This window comes from Gorilla gorilla, chromosome 5, assembly GCF_029281585.2.
Source record: "Gorilla gorilla gorilla isolate KB3781 chromosome 5, NHGRI_mGorGor1-v2.1_pri, whole genome shotgun sequence".
Taxonomy (NCBI): Eukaryota; Metazoa; Chordata; class Mammalia; order Primates; family Hominidae; genus Gorilla; species Gorilla gorilla.
The window spans coordinates 126205755-126220850 of NC_073229.2; the positions used below are offsets into that span (position 1 = coordinate 126205755).

At 30.1% G+C, this 15096-nt stretch overlaps 1 protein-coding gene across 5 annotated transcripts in view; it reads left to right on the top strand.

The window, feature by feature from the left end:
* GRIK2 (glutamate ionotropic receptor kainate type subunit 2) overlaps positions 1-14866 on the top strand; it is a 685903-nt gene extending 671037 nt beyond the window's left edge. For 2 of the 5 annotated variants that reach the window (XM_055391438.1, XM_019030080.4), the window contains 2 exons: positions 132-382; positions 13169-14866. In XM_055391438.1, the coding sequence (XP_055247413.1) occupies positions 132-382; positions 13169-13333 (416 nt within the window). In that variant the 3' untranslated portion in view covers positions 13334-14866. Of the gene's footprint in view, positions 1-131; positions 383-8776; positions 8864-10613; positions 10746-13168 lie in introns of those variants that run through there. The other 3 variants (XM_055391439.2, XM_019030081.3, XM_063707793.1) reach the window with 3 other exon arrangements.
* Positions 14867-15096: the final 230 nt, after the last annotated feature.

The following is a 15096-nucleotide window of genomic DNA, read 5'->3' on the forward strand; positions in this document are numbered from 1 at the left end:
TTCTCTTCTGAAAAAACACTGGCACACTTTGAAGCATTTTGAAAAATCTCTGCCCTCCTCTCATCTTGCTAACCTTTAATTATGAAATTTCAGGTTCCTTGAAATACTTAACATAACCTCTCCTTTCTTAGGTTCTCCATATCGAGACAAAATTACCATAGCAATTCTTCAGCTGCAAGAGGAAGGCAAACTGCATATGATGAAGGAGAAATGGTGGAGGGGCAATGGTTGCCCAGAAGAGGAGAGCAAAGAGGCCAGTGCCCTGGGGGTTCAGAATATTGGTGGCATCTTCATTGTTCTGGCAGCCGGCTTGGTGCTTTCAGTTTTTGTGGCAGTGGGAGAATTTTTATACAAATCCAAAAAAAACGCTCAATTGGAAAAGGTAAATGTTACTTTTTTCAGTTTAAATTTAAAACAATTTTTGTTGTTACAATAAAACACAAACCAAAAGAGTTTTTATGTTACCAACTAATGATAATGCATAGAACCATTGCTCTAAATTGTCTTATGTCATTCATTACATAACAAAATATTATATTTTGTGAAATTTCACAGAAAGACTCATGGTCACCTTTATGATTTTTTATTTAATTTTAATATGTTTAATTGTAGCCAGCTTCAGAAAAAATAGCTATTTCTACTCTTATTACAGACTTAAAAAATAAACTTTTGTTGTTTGAATTTCATTGTGGTATATGATGAGATACAGTTAATTGAGTAAAAATTAGAAACTAATATGAAAGAAAAAATACTCTGCAGATTAAAAATGAGGTTTTATATACAATATGGGTTAACAGTTTCAAGTTAGAGAGTAAGTTTTTATCTGAATAGCTTTAGTCCAATAAATTTCTAGTTTAAGAAAGATATTAGCTTTCACTGGAGAAATTACAGTTAATTTTCTACATTAATGAGTGTGTGAAAATAGTATAGTTTCTTTTTGCCATTTAGTAGTATTCTTAATCAGTTCTTTGTTTTTTTGTACCATAGTCCTTCTAAAAATATGTATAAACTTCAAAAATATTGAGGCTATTGCTATATTTTGCATTTGAATGCAGTCATTTGTATAAATGTTTTTTGTATTATCCTTGAAAAGTTTGTCACCTCATTCAGATTCTATATTTCTAGTGCTATAATTTCCTCATTTTTATAAATATGATGAAGACTAGGCAAATAACTCTTTCAGATGCTACATGATACTTTTTGTATGCAAATTCATTGCTCTGGATATGACAAAACCAACAGTTTAAAGTCTTCTAGTACATTATTTCATCTTTTGTATGTAAACATCTCTTTTGTTTTTGATGAAACTCACAATATTTTAGACTTAACTTTAACCACTGTGGCAGAGTGAGATGATATAATCTTTAATATTTAAGAGGTTTATGAACTTTAATTGGTAAATACAAAGAGCAAAAAAGAGGTATTTTGAAAATAATGCCATACAGGAATACCAGGTAAATATTTTTTCTAATATTCTTTGAAGTGTTTGTACCTTTAGAAATATTTTTGAAAATAAAAATGCTCCTTTATCTCTAATAACTTATGTCATAATTATTTATCCTTCCTGGAATCAGAATTTTGGATACAGTATTTGTACATTTTTGCTTGATTACAGTACTTGAGACTAAGGAATGTTATCATAAATGTATATTTTTATAACCCCATTTTGTCTATGACTGAAATAACCAATTAAAGTTTTTGAAGAATTCAGAAAATAACATGATTTGTTTTCACAACATATTCAGGTTCTTATTTATGCTTGCTTGGCTAACTCAAATATTGGTTGCATTTGTGTGTCTAAGTACACTTTTTATGTTATAATCATTTTTAAAGTGTCAAAATGAACTTTGAAACTAAATCTAAAGAGCTAACCAAAGAAGAAATATTAACTCATTAATTATCATTTCAGGTTTAATTTGTCAATAAGTGTGATATTTAAGGCATTAATGTGTAATATAAGAATGAAAATCATAGAATAAATATGGGTTTTCTACTTGGAACCTCAAATAATCCATATGTAATAATTTTCTTTAAGTTATAGCTCAGTATTAAAGTAAAACGAATTAGTCTCTTGATGATATGTCGTATTCTATTGTGCTTACCTCTATGTGTCCCATTCATTTGATTTAGCTGGGCCGTATCTTTAGTGCAGTTTTGTTTTACAAGTATTTGGTTAAAACAAAAACAAATGATGTGAGGATTTAATTTTGTAATGTATTGTGCTTCATTGTTATTACGAACATGTTTAGTTGAATTTTTCAGATATTACCTAGATCTCTTGACATTCTATGGATCTATATGATCCTCTAAAAATTAGAAAAATAAAATTAATGTACCTTTTCAAACGGAAACAATGAAGCATTAACATTGCACCAAAAAGAAATAACTGAGTGGATATTACATGAGCATTATAGTCACTTCACAATGCTTTGCACACTGTTTCTACATAGCTGCCACAAAGAAATCCAAATTCCTTAGGTTAGCAGATGAGACCCTTTCACACCTGTCCCTGTCCACTGCTGTAGCTTTATCTTTTGCTCCTCTCCAATTTGCACCTTTACTACAGCCACACTACGTTTTAACTCTCAATTTCCCAAGTTTATACTCTTCCTTTTGACTGGAGTAAATCTTGTCTATTATTTTACCTTGCAAACTCTCACAAACATTTTGTATTAGGCACTTAAAATGAGACATTAACTTGTCCAGAAAGCTTTCCCTAATCAAAAGGTATAATGGGTTTGGGCACAGAGCATAGCTTGTTTCTAAGAAGTGGAAGTAGGTTTTCATTTCCTATTGCAATGAAAAAAAATGTGACTCAGATATCTCATCTTTTTACTTAGTTTATTTCAGGTACTGTCATAATCTAAAAACATGTATCTCCTTTTGAGAAAGCTGGGAGGGTATTTTGCTCATTTCAAACCATTTTCAGCATTAAGTCTAGATATCTTCACGCTGCGAACCCCTAAGCACATCTCCATTATCCCATTAACAGTATTGTATTCTTGTTTGTTGGCTTCTGTGTATGGGTGCCTTTTCACATATTAAATTCTTCTTGCTGTTAGGACAAATACCTAGTATTTTTTGTTTGTATCTCCAAGGCCTCGATTAGTGCCTGGTGGCATAATATCTATCTACCTATCTATCTATTTCTCTATCTATTTACCTACCTACCTATCTACCTATCATTTAAATTAAGAATGAAGTTGATTGCAGTAACTTTTTAAGAAAAGTATCATAAAGAAACAAATTATTTTTCTATATAATTCAAAATGGTAAATTAAATAATTATGGATTTAATGGAAATGATTCATTTTATTTATTCTGATAAATCAGGTTCTTGGGCTCAGTTCTTCATTTTTCTTAAGAAAATTTAGGTTGGTCTATATGATCTATATGGCTGTTTAACACATTACTTAATTTATTAAAATTAGCCATACGATAGTCCTAGATTTTATCATACATTTGAGAACATACAGAAATTCAGTTTATTTTTACTTATCATAATTGTGTCTTTAACCTAGATGTCTTATATTTCAAAAATAAGGTAAACACTTGTGAGATCAATTACTTACTCAATAAATATTTATTGATAAATAAATCTACAATGAATTGTGTTTTGCCCATTGAAGGAAAGCACAAATGTATTGGTGACTAAATAGTTTGTCAGATATGTCAGATATAATATATATGAAGTTTAGCTGAATGTGAACTTTGTGAATAAAATTTATAAATAATGAATATCTTTCCATATTAAGTCTTACTTTTAATGATGATAAAATTATAATATATTAATTTATGGGTGAAAATAAAATGCCTTTTATAATACATATTGTAAATACTAGTGAAAACAAATAGCTCTTGATAATGATAGGCTTTCTCATAAGCTGTTGGATAATTAAGATTAATATGCAAAGTTTCACATTTTCAAATGAGGGCAGGTTAAAAATAAAAACAGAAAATAAAGCTGAAATATGAGGACCTTAAAGCATTTAAAAATGGAAATTGCATTCCTTTCAGATAACCACAAGATGGTGTATCATAATTTTTATAAAAAATGGCTTTAATTGTGATGTAAACATTAATGCCTCAAGGACACATTGCTTTTTATTTATTCAAACTTTTAAAATACTCAGAAACTTTTCTCATCTGAATGTGTCTGAAAAGGTAACTAATCAACACATGCATTTTATAATTATTTTTCTTTTTGCCTTACCTCTTCTTTGATTTTAAAGATATTTCTACTGAAGTTTCACTGAGAAAGCAATCCAAGAAACTGTTGTGTATCTGAGACAATTATCACACTTTGGGTGTATGGATTTGGTTGAAAGATCTTGTTTCCCTCTTCTAAGACTTACTTCTGGCTATAACAAGCTGCTTAATATACTGAATTTTGTTGTTTTCTCTGATAATATTTATAATATGTTGGCTTTGTAAGCAAGAATTATAAGATATCATAATTTTAATTTTTATTAAATTTTTTATAACATGGATTAATGTTTAAAATTCTGCATTTCTTAAATATTTGCATATGTCTACTTTTAACAGACATACATAATTTTTCTTTTTTTAGGTTTTCAGCAAGAACAGCAACATAACTTCTATAGTTTGATCTCTTTTTGTGTGTTTTGTATATAGAAAGAATATTTTTCCCATGTATTTGAAAATGTATTTGCTTATACAAATTGTTTTATTGAACTGTCTGGATATAAATTATTGAGTTTCCTGACATAAAAAAAATCTTAAGATGAAGCCAAAAGCACTCCTTTTCTTATTAAGTGTAAATTAAGTAAATATGTCTAAGAAATAAAATATATATATATAAAAATTATTGCTCAGATACTGAATTTGTGCAATAGGTGTCCCATCTTGAACACACATTTTTGTTGTCTTTAAAATGGTTAAAATGTATTTTTAAATCTATGTGGTATTGTTTTTTTAGGACATAGTCTACTTTGGTCAATGTAGCTGTTTCTATTATAGAACACTGGCAAATTTTACCCAAGACAATCTCTAAATAATTACGTTTTTTTCTGGTGCACTGATAGTTCAAAAACATTTTGTGAGGGCACATAGAATGTTCTTCAGTGTTTAGAGGAATAACCAATTTGGAATACAGCTATAAATCAGAGTAGTAGAAGCACAAATGAACAAAACATTTCAATTTGGGGGATGATAAGAAGAAAATCAGAGGGTTTAGTTTAAACACGCAAGACTAGGGATCCTATTTTAAAGGTTATTTATAAGGAAAACACATAACAAAGCCAACTAATTCTGTATTTCATGGAAACAGAAGAATGAAAACAGGTTGTTTACAGATAGCTACGTATAAGCTGCTGTTAAAATTTTAAATAATTAGTTCTAACAGGAGCAATGCTTTTTAGAAGAATATACTTTTGGGGTAAGGTATAGGAATGCAAACAGTGTTATAAATTATCAGTAAAAATGTTATGTCAATATTTATGTTTTGCCCAGTAATGCCTTTTTAGAAACTGTAAGATATCTATACTTTTTATTAATTACATTTGATGTAAGAAATTTTAGCTGAACTTAACTTTACAGAAGTTAAAAGTTCTAAGTAAATTTTCAGTGTAAAAATTATAGCTGTAAAGCACAATTATATAATAATATAATATTACTTTTTCTTAAAATGCATTTCACAGCTATATTGACTAAAGTTGTGTTGATTCTTGTCAGACCTTAGGTATTAATTTTTTAACTTGTTCTTCAGAAGTTAAAAAGTATAAATAAACTTTGGACAAATGTCAATTTTTTTATTGTTTTTATATCACTGCCTTTCTTTGAGAGCTGAGTGTCTTTCAATTTCCGTGAATGATCTATATAATGACTAATTGGATGAATTTTTAAAATGTCTTGACATACAAATATAAAATGCTGTACTTTGAAATGAGGTATCAATCTTCATTTTGCTTACTGATCTACTTCCAAATCAGCTAAAGGATTTTTAGGTCATTTGTTTATGATAACCCATACTCTTTGTATCCCCACAAATAATTATTTTTAATTAAAATAATAGCTTAATAGATAATTTTACCACCTTATTTTTATAAATGACTTTAGTTTTTAAAGTGTAATACCATATTTGAATACAAAACTACCCTAAGAGCCATGTAAATATTATCATCTATATAGTACAGATGAGGATAATAAGTATTTCAAGGGTCAAGTTGTTTTCCAAGGTCAAAGATGCCTAGTCTAACAGTGTTTCAACCATATCAAGCTGTACACAATGGAGGCAGAATATTTAACTATTCTTCTTCCTCCTTGAATTTTCACTAAGGAAATATATGGATTAGGAGTTTGAATTAGATAAACAGATTATGGGCTTTGGTCATAAGCAGCCTAATAATTTCACCTTCCTAGATAGTAAGCATGAGTTATGGAATTGAAAAGACTTGGAAACATAACTTTGTTTAACCTTAGATAAATTAACTTAGCCTCTCTATTCTTCTTTTTAAATAAATAAATAAATAAATAAATGAAACAATGAATAAACAAGTTATGAATCCATAAAAACGGTGTTTTAAGAATTAATTAAGATAACATACATAGAGGGCTTCTTTGCACATAACTGGCTTATAACAAGCAGCTCTTTTAAAAATAATATCATTATTATTATTTGTAAAGCTGATACATTTTAACTGCCGCACCTTATGAAAAGAAAGTTTTCTAGCTTAAGCATTAGTTATTTGGATGTAACTCTTAAAAAAATCGTATCATTATGACTACTAGCAAAAATGTGATGATTAATATTATTTTTTCTAAAAATGCATTTCACAGCTATATTGATTAAAGTTGTGTTGTCAGACCTTATTTATTGTTTTTTTTTAACTAGCTTAAGGAGGGGAAATTTAAAAATGTATAATGATCCTCAATTTTTCTCCATCCCATTGTGTTTACAAAATACAATATGAAGATATTGGGTAACTGTTTCTGTTAGAGTAAAGCTTTCTGAGAATATTTTAATATTTGATTATGTTTATCATTGTGAAATAATACAGGCTAAAGCATAACATGATTTATAATTTAATTCACTAAGAAAGATATGTATTTCTTTTGCCCTCATAATTTTTTTCTGTCTGCTGTATAATTTAGTATTCAAAAAATTTACATTTAGCAAGAATAGAGTCCAGGTAAAAAGCTCAGCTGAGAATGAAATCATCATTAATGAGGCAGGCTAATATGATAAAGCTTCCATAGATGGAAGTTAAGATAATAGAGTTCCTGTCTTAGCTCTGAGACTAGTTAGATATAAAACTTGACTTCTTAAGTTTTAATTTTTTCTAGCTATAAAACTACAGTGATTGATCAGTAGGATCACGAAAGATGCTACATGTAAAATTTCTTGTGACTGCTGAATAGCTTATGTAAATAATAAAACATTTTTTTTAAAGATAGCTGCTCTAAAACCAAATATCAAGAACAAAGTTGTATATATTTTTTTAACATGAGTGATTTAGCCAGTCATTTTCCATCTTTCATTGCTTCACTGTTATATTCATATAGCCTTAGGTCAATTCATACTTCTGATGTATAGCATTAACTGTTTGATGTTTTTAAAAGGCTGCCAGTCAAAACAGTTATATTCACAAGAAAAAATTTAATGGGTCACATTAAATGACATTTATTTTTGTTATTTAACACACCAATATTATGTAAAATATTATATCTTATCTCCTATGAATATTTTTTCCATTTTAGTTATTATTATTATCGAATGTGGTAGAATAATTCTCTGCAACTAATCACAGTGACTGTTTTGATTTGTTTCCATTACATGTGACTTACAATTCTTGGGCAAACGGCCTACAGAGTCAGAAATTAATTGGAGAGTGTCTAAGAATATATAGTATATCCATAATTAGTTAACAAATAATTTAAATGACAAACACAAAATAAAAGTTTGGTTGATATGTACTAGAATATATTAGACCATTGAGGTACAATGGTATCTTATAGATACCATTGATAGGAGTAGCTCAAATTTTGGTAGGCTCCAAGTAGGATAAGTAGAAATTGTATGTCGAAATGGTCAGGAATTATTCTGAATGAATACTAAAATATCATTAGTTATTTTATACTATCAAAATTAGGCCAGCGAGATACACAAAATAGGATTTCCTCCTTAAAAATAAATACTAAATGCAGGCTTGAAAGTAACATATTTTATGATATTTCTTGACCAATGAATACATATATTCAAAAAGAGAGTGATGAGCATAAAAGTTAAATCATGTTGGTTATTTTTCTTCAGATACTGTTTTTCAAAAATAAGTATATTGCTAAACATAATGGTTTTAACTTTAAAATGAAGCTACATATGTCAATTATCAATGTGGAGCATGATTTCAACTACACTTCTAATGTAAAAAGAAATCTGTGCTTCTCCAAATGCTGTCACATCATGTTATTATAAAAATATATCTTTTAATTAGGAAGTTAAGCTTTTAAGAATAAATATTCTGTAACATCAACAATGATATTCTTGAAAACATTTACCTGTGGACTATTTATGTATTTTCTTATTACATTCAAAATACAAAATAGAGCTCTTTAAAAAAAAAAAAGCTCTATAAAAAGCAATGTAAATATGGCCAAGTTCATACTATCAAGATTTCCAGATCTACATTGTTTCAAGAATTAGAGATGTGTAAATATAAATTGACTAATTAAATATAATGAATTTTATTAAGAGTTTTACTAATTTAAATGCAATTATACATGCTAACAGCTCAAAGATTTAAATTTTCATTTTCAGGAATCTTCTATTTGGTTAGTGCCACCATACCATCCAGACACTGTTTAGTAATCTTTTGAAACTTACTAAAAGAGGTTTTTAATAATGGTTAGTATCCTTGTGCCTTTCTTTTTTCTTTTTGTAGTCTGTTATATTAATGTGGAGAAACATTTTTATTGTTGTTTTCATCCTAAGGAACTGACCTTATTTAATGACACAGTGCGTGGGTTTCCACCCCTAAGGAGTGATTTTAAAAGCAAGATGGTTGTCTTTCTCTTTCTTCTTCCCTCCAGCTTTCCCTTTCTTCTTCTCCTCCTTCTCCTCCTTCTCCTCCCTCTCCTTCTCCTTCTCTTCTCCTTCTCCTCCTCCTTCATTTTCTTTCCTTTCCTTTCCTTCCTTCTTTTCTTTCTTCTTTCTTTCTTTCTTTTTCTTTCTTTCTTTCCTTTCTTTCTCTCACTCTCTCTCCCTCCCTTTCTTTCTTTCTTTCTCTCTTTCTCTCTCCATCTTTCTTTCTCTCTTTCCCTCTCTCTCTTTCTTTCTCCATTTCTTTTCTTCTTTCTTCTTTTTTTTAGTATAACCAGGAAAACGACTGCCTAGTGCACTTGGGTTTTGAGACTTATTTCATAGTCCAATAAAAAGATTTAAAATAAATTTCAATCATTATATAAAGTATAAAAGACAATTTGTCTCTATTTAATGATAATACATTAGAATTTTACTTAAAAGTTAGACATGGTAAATTTTGGGCAATGCACAGCACAGGGAAACAATTATATTTCACAAAACTCTGTATAGTTTCAGCTTTAGAGACTTATATAAATCAAGATATGGAATTTGCCTTGTAAACCTTTAAACAAAAAGAAAAGAATGTATATTTGCTCTAGTACCATAAATGAACAGTTCTTTGTGATATCCTTGAATTTGTTTAATTTGCCATGTTAATTGTAAAATCTTGCTCAAATCTAAAGATTATCAAGTTTTAAAATGGGTTAGAGTTATTCTACAAATGAGAAAAGAACCTATCATCTCACAGTAACTTTATCAATAACCTAAATAAACCTATTTTTCAGGTAAACTTACATTGATAAATAACAAAAGAGCTGGCAAAATTCATCTTATTCAAAGAGAAAATTAATAAAATTTGTATTTTGTCATTATGTAATCGAGACCATTGATTGACTTATGAAAGATTGCTTGATTAAATTTTTACTTTCTAATGGCTTTGTAAGCTAAATAAAGTCTATGACGACAATGGTGATTTACATGTTTACAATTTTGAGATAGTTGTAAAATTTGTAAATATAATTTATTTAAGACAATTTCAAATTATAAAAGATAATACTATTCTGGTAATTGATTAGAATGGGCTTTTTTCAATTTACATTATCTATTACTCAGCAATATAAACTTAATATTATATGAAATTGCTTAAAATGGTTTTAAATGTTCTTATTTGTAGTCTGAAGTAAGTATGGGGTACTAAACACAGAGTTTACCTCTTAAATTGCTAGAAATAATATTGAGTCATTTCATAGTTGAGCTTGTATGCACATGTGTAAGATTTTTTCCTAAGAAAGTTAGTTACTTAGCCTACTCCCTTACTACAGGCAAATTATTAATTAACATTTATACTCTATTCTGTTTTGAAAGTAATGTAACCAAAATATCTGAAAATTGAGATTGCCAAGAAGAAGGTGACATAAATATTTGAAGATTTGGGAAATTTATTGGTTTTAAATGAAGGTTTATTTCAAACGATTCAATGTTACACGTCATATAACAATTTTAAATGTCAACGGGATCAAGTTTTGACCATGTTATGTCATCTAATTAATTCTTCTGTTAAATGTTTCAACAGAGAGCCAAGACTAAGTTACCTCAAGACTATGTATTCCTCCCTATTTTGGAGTCAGTTTCCATTTCTACAGTGTTGTCATCATCACCATCTTCATCATCATTATCATCATGTTCTTAATAAGTACATCTAATAGTAGGTATTAAGCAACAAGAAACACTGTTTCCATATACTGGCTGTCAGGTGCCACATAAATCCTTTAATAGAAATATAATTCATGAATTGCAGAACTGCATAATTTAACACATAATACATAATGCATGGCAGTGACTCTGTAGTTAATGGGGAATTCACAAGTCACATTTAATCGTCACCCATTACAAGTGCTAATATATTGATTTTTTTTATTAATTTAATGTTATTAAACAAATGCTAAAGTTTTGCCTAATTTTATTAGGCAAAATTAATTGTATGCAATATATTTTCACTAGGTTTCTAAACCTGAAAATTTTTTAAGCAATTGAATTAGAAACATTGTTAAATAAGAATTAAAATATTAGAGTCCTGTGTAATTATTGTTGTTAATTCAATCAACATTTAAAGAGCTTATGTGTGTACAAGCAGTGCCATGAGAACTTGACCTCTGCTCTACACAATTCAGGGAGAGAGATACATAGAGCACTGGCAGGCCAGACAGAAAAACAGGATAATGAGTGGAAAATACCCACAGAATAAAACAAAATCAAGTTGTGAAAACAAAAGAATGTGCCTGGTCAAGTGGAAAGGGCTTCCTAATTAAGTTAAAACTTGAGCCATGTCCTGAGGTAGGGGAAAAAGTTGGGATGATGTGAAAGATGAAAGAACTCAGCAGGGTACCAGAACAAGGAGAAACAAAGGAAAAATATTAATGGAAGTCCCACCAATAAAGGGAGTGTGAGGAGAAAGAGAGAGAGATGGAAGCAACGGGGAAGGGGGAAGAGGGCTAGATCAGAGAAGTCATGATGGAAAAAAATAATAGATTTGAGTTTGACTTGTTTCCTAAAGGAGAAAATGCTATTAATAATTGATATTTTAAAAATAGATTATCCTGGTAATTGTGAACCTTTACAGAAGAGTGGCATAGACGTAGAATTAGGAAGACCATTAAGGAAACTCTTTAAGGAGTCCATCAAAGGAAAATTAGGATATAGCCAGAGATTGACAGGAAGGTAATAGAGCAGTGTCAAAATCATAAAACTAGATATATCAGGACATGTTGCTGGAATCTTAGGTGTGAACTGTAGAAAGTTATCCAACCTCTCTCTGAATCAGTTTTCTCTGACACACAGATACCTAATTAATTCAAAGTATGTTTAGACTGGCACAAACTATTATGCAAACAATTTTTTAAATGTATTTTTAAGTTAACATATAAAATTGTATGTATGTATCATATATAACGTGTTTTGATGTATATATACATTGTGGAATGGTTAGATATGTCTAATTAGGAAATGCATTACCTCACATATTTATTATTTTTGCAATGAGAACACTTATTCACTCTTTTAGCACTTTTCAATAATATATTACTATTAACTATAGTGGCCAGGCTGTGGAACAGAGCTCTTGAAATTTTTCTTCCTGCCTAACTGTAAATATGTATCGGAAAATGACACACATATGGTCTTAAATATTTTCATCATGTTGTCTTAGAAATAGTCTAAGTTCATAATCAATAAAGCAGCTAATGCACAAATAAGTCTTCACATGTATCTCAATCAGTTGGGGAGAGACACTAACAAAATTTTGTTTCATATATATGACTCTACAATATAAATTTTGAGGAGCTGTAACAATAAGCCCCAGATAAACAGAGGTTCTAGCAAATCTATTTCCAATGAGATGGGAACTAAGACAAAAACAACATAGGGTCATATTTTTTTCTCATTTGATAAATTATCAGCTCTCAGTTATCAAGCTAATTGATGACAAAAAGTTAATATTTGTTTGTAGATGTCTAACATGCTATAATTTGTCATTTCATGATTAAGTCATATGTTTGTAATCACTGTCAATGTTTCTATAGGCATAATCACAAAAAAAGAAATAATGAAATGCCAGAAATTGTTTTCCATATTTTATGTCTGTGTGAGTGCTATCTTTGTTTTGAGATGTACAATGAAGAATCAATGTTCAAACAACATTTGCATATCTCATCTTGTGATCTGAAAAGTAGTATGATTTGTCTATTTTTTTGTATCAAGAACGGGTTTCTGGTATAGAATTGTCATTGTATTTAAATTTTAAAGTAGATGTCTATGTCATGCTAATCATTTTTATATAATGTCATAAGAAAATTTTATTTAATATATGTGTAATATATAAATTACTAGCTGGTTGTTCGTTTCAGTATCGGGTGGAGATTTTCTTTAAACTAGCCCACTTTTATAGAATATTTTAATTATCATGGGTTGAGTGTTTAAAATGTGACAATTTGTTATAACTTTTACAATGAAAATTTTCAAACCTTCAAGGATGTTATGTGACAGGTCTGTTGAGGATGATTTTAATATTGATCTTGGACAGTTACAGTTTATGTATCTTGTAATATTTAATTTTTCTGTGTTCTTCTGTAGAGGTCCTTCTGTAGTGCCATGGTAGAAGAATTGAGGATGTCCCTGAAGTGCCAGCGTCGGTTAAAACATAAGCCACAGGCCCCAGTTATTGTGAAAACAGAAGAAGTTATCAACATGCACACATTTAACGACAGAAGGTTGCCAGGTAAAGAAACCATGGCATAAAGCTGGGAGGCCAAACACCCAAGCACAAACTGTCGTCTTTTTCCAAACAATTTAGCGAGAATGTTTCCTGTGGAAATATGCAACCTGTGCAAAATAAAATGAGTTACCTCATGCCGCTGTGTCTATGAACTAGAGACTCTGTGATCTAAGCAGTTGCAATGATCAGACTTGATTTACAAGCATCATGGATCAACCAAGTTACACGGGGTTACACTGTTAATCATGGGTTCCTCCCTTCTTCTGAGTGAATGTTACATGCGCATTTTGTGGCTGGTTTCAAATGCAGTCCAGTGAGAAATTACAGGTTCCTTTTGAAGCTCAACTGTTGCCAGGAGATGGAATATCAATGCCCAACAGGGCAACCAGTAAAAGTGTCACTAAGAATATAAATATTTGGAATCAGCAAAAACTGTAGTGTTACAGGAAACAGTACAGTCTTCTGAACACCCAGATCATAGAGGTGATGATGTTACTAGCCCCCAACTACTCAGTATAATTATTGTCTGAACGCACAGTATGTGTTTATAGGATGTGAAAAAATGTAATGCAAAACAAATTTGAATCCCATGGCAGTTGGAATATAAAGCAGATGTTCATCACTTATTTTCCTTTTTTATTTTTATTTTTTTTTGACAGTCTGTGTCACTGATTGAGATAGAAATGCCAATTATCAAGGAAATAATGTTTTCTTAAGTTCCCTAAGGCAGAAGATTTAACATGCAATTCTACCAGATCCCTTCCTATTCCCCCAACATCTTTTCTCTAACCCCCATATCCCAATAATAATAATAATAAAAGCAGTGGGTTCAGTGATTCTGAATTAAAAGGATAATGTTTTGCAATGTTCAAGTTGTAAAAACTGGCCGAGTATTGGCTGTGTGGAAGACTAAAGCTTTCATTCTAACATTCAGACATAGCAATCCAAACCCTTGTTCCTGCTGTAAATGAACTTGATGGAGCATGGGCAGATTTCAGTGATACGAGAAAGGGGACTGGTCATCTATAGAAAAATCTGTGAGAGAACTTGGAAGTGGACTGCGTTTATCAATACAGTCACAATGTTAAATGAACAAAATTCTTGAACAGTTTTTTTTCAAAAAATGTTCAGGTTTATTTGTGGAAATGCAAGATTTCTATGAAAATAGTTTTTGTATGGAAATTTTTGTAATACTTTTTATCAACAAAACAAGAACATGTGTTCCTGTCAGGGGTGTGATGTCAAGCATGAATGGTAGTGCGTGTGCACCACCAACGTTTGGTGAAAACTATTTTTATCAAGAAAAAAGGAATCATAGAAGAGAAATATTTTCAAGTTAGATAATATAAAAGCTAGGTGCACTACCACCACTGCTTACCATGCCACACCCCTGGTTTCCACGAGGCTGACAACATACTGTAATGAACAATTGTGTGTAAAATGGTAAAAGACACAGACCTCTTGACAACATTGTGATAAAAGTTGAGTGCACACAGTTTGCTGTTTGAATCCAATGCACAAAATTAAAAAAAATCATTAAAATTATGTTCATTTTACTTTCAGCTTTGTCTTTCATTTTTCTCTTGTATGTGTAATGAATGCACCATACACTTCTTTACATTAAGAGAAGCACATATCCTAAATATTTCTAGATCATCAAGGATGGCCACTTCCCAACTACCTGAAGAAAAGAAGAAAAATGCTTGGGGGAGGACCTACTCAGATCTGGAAAAGCTGGACTGGGATATAAAAAGTAATCTTAAGTTTAGAGCAGTTAAAATAAGAC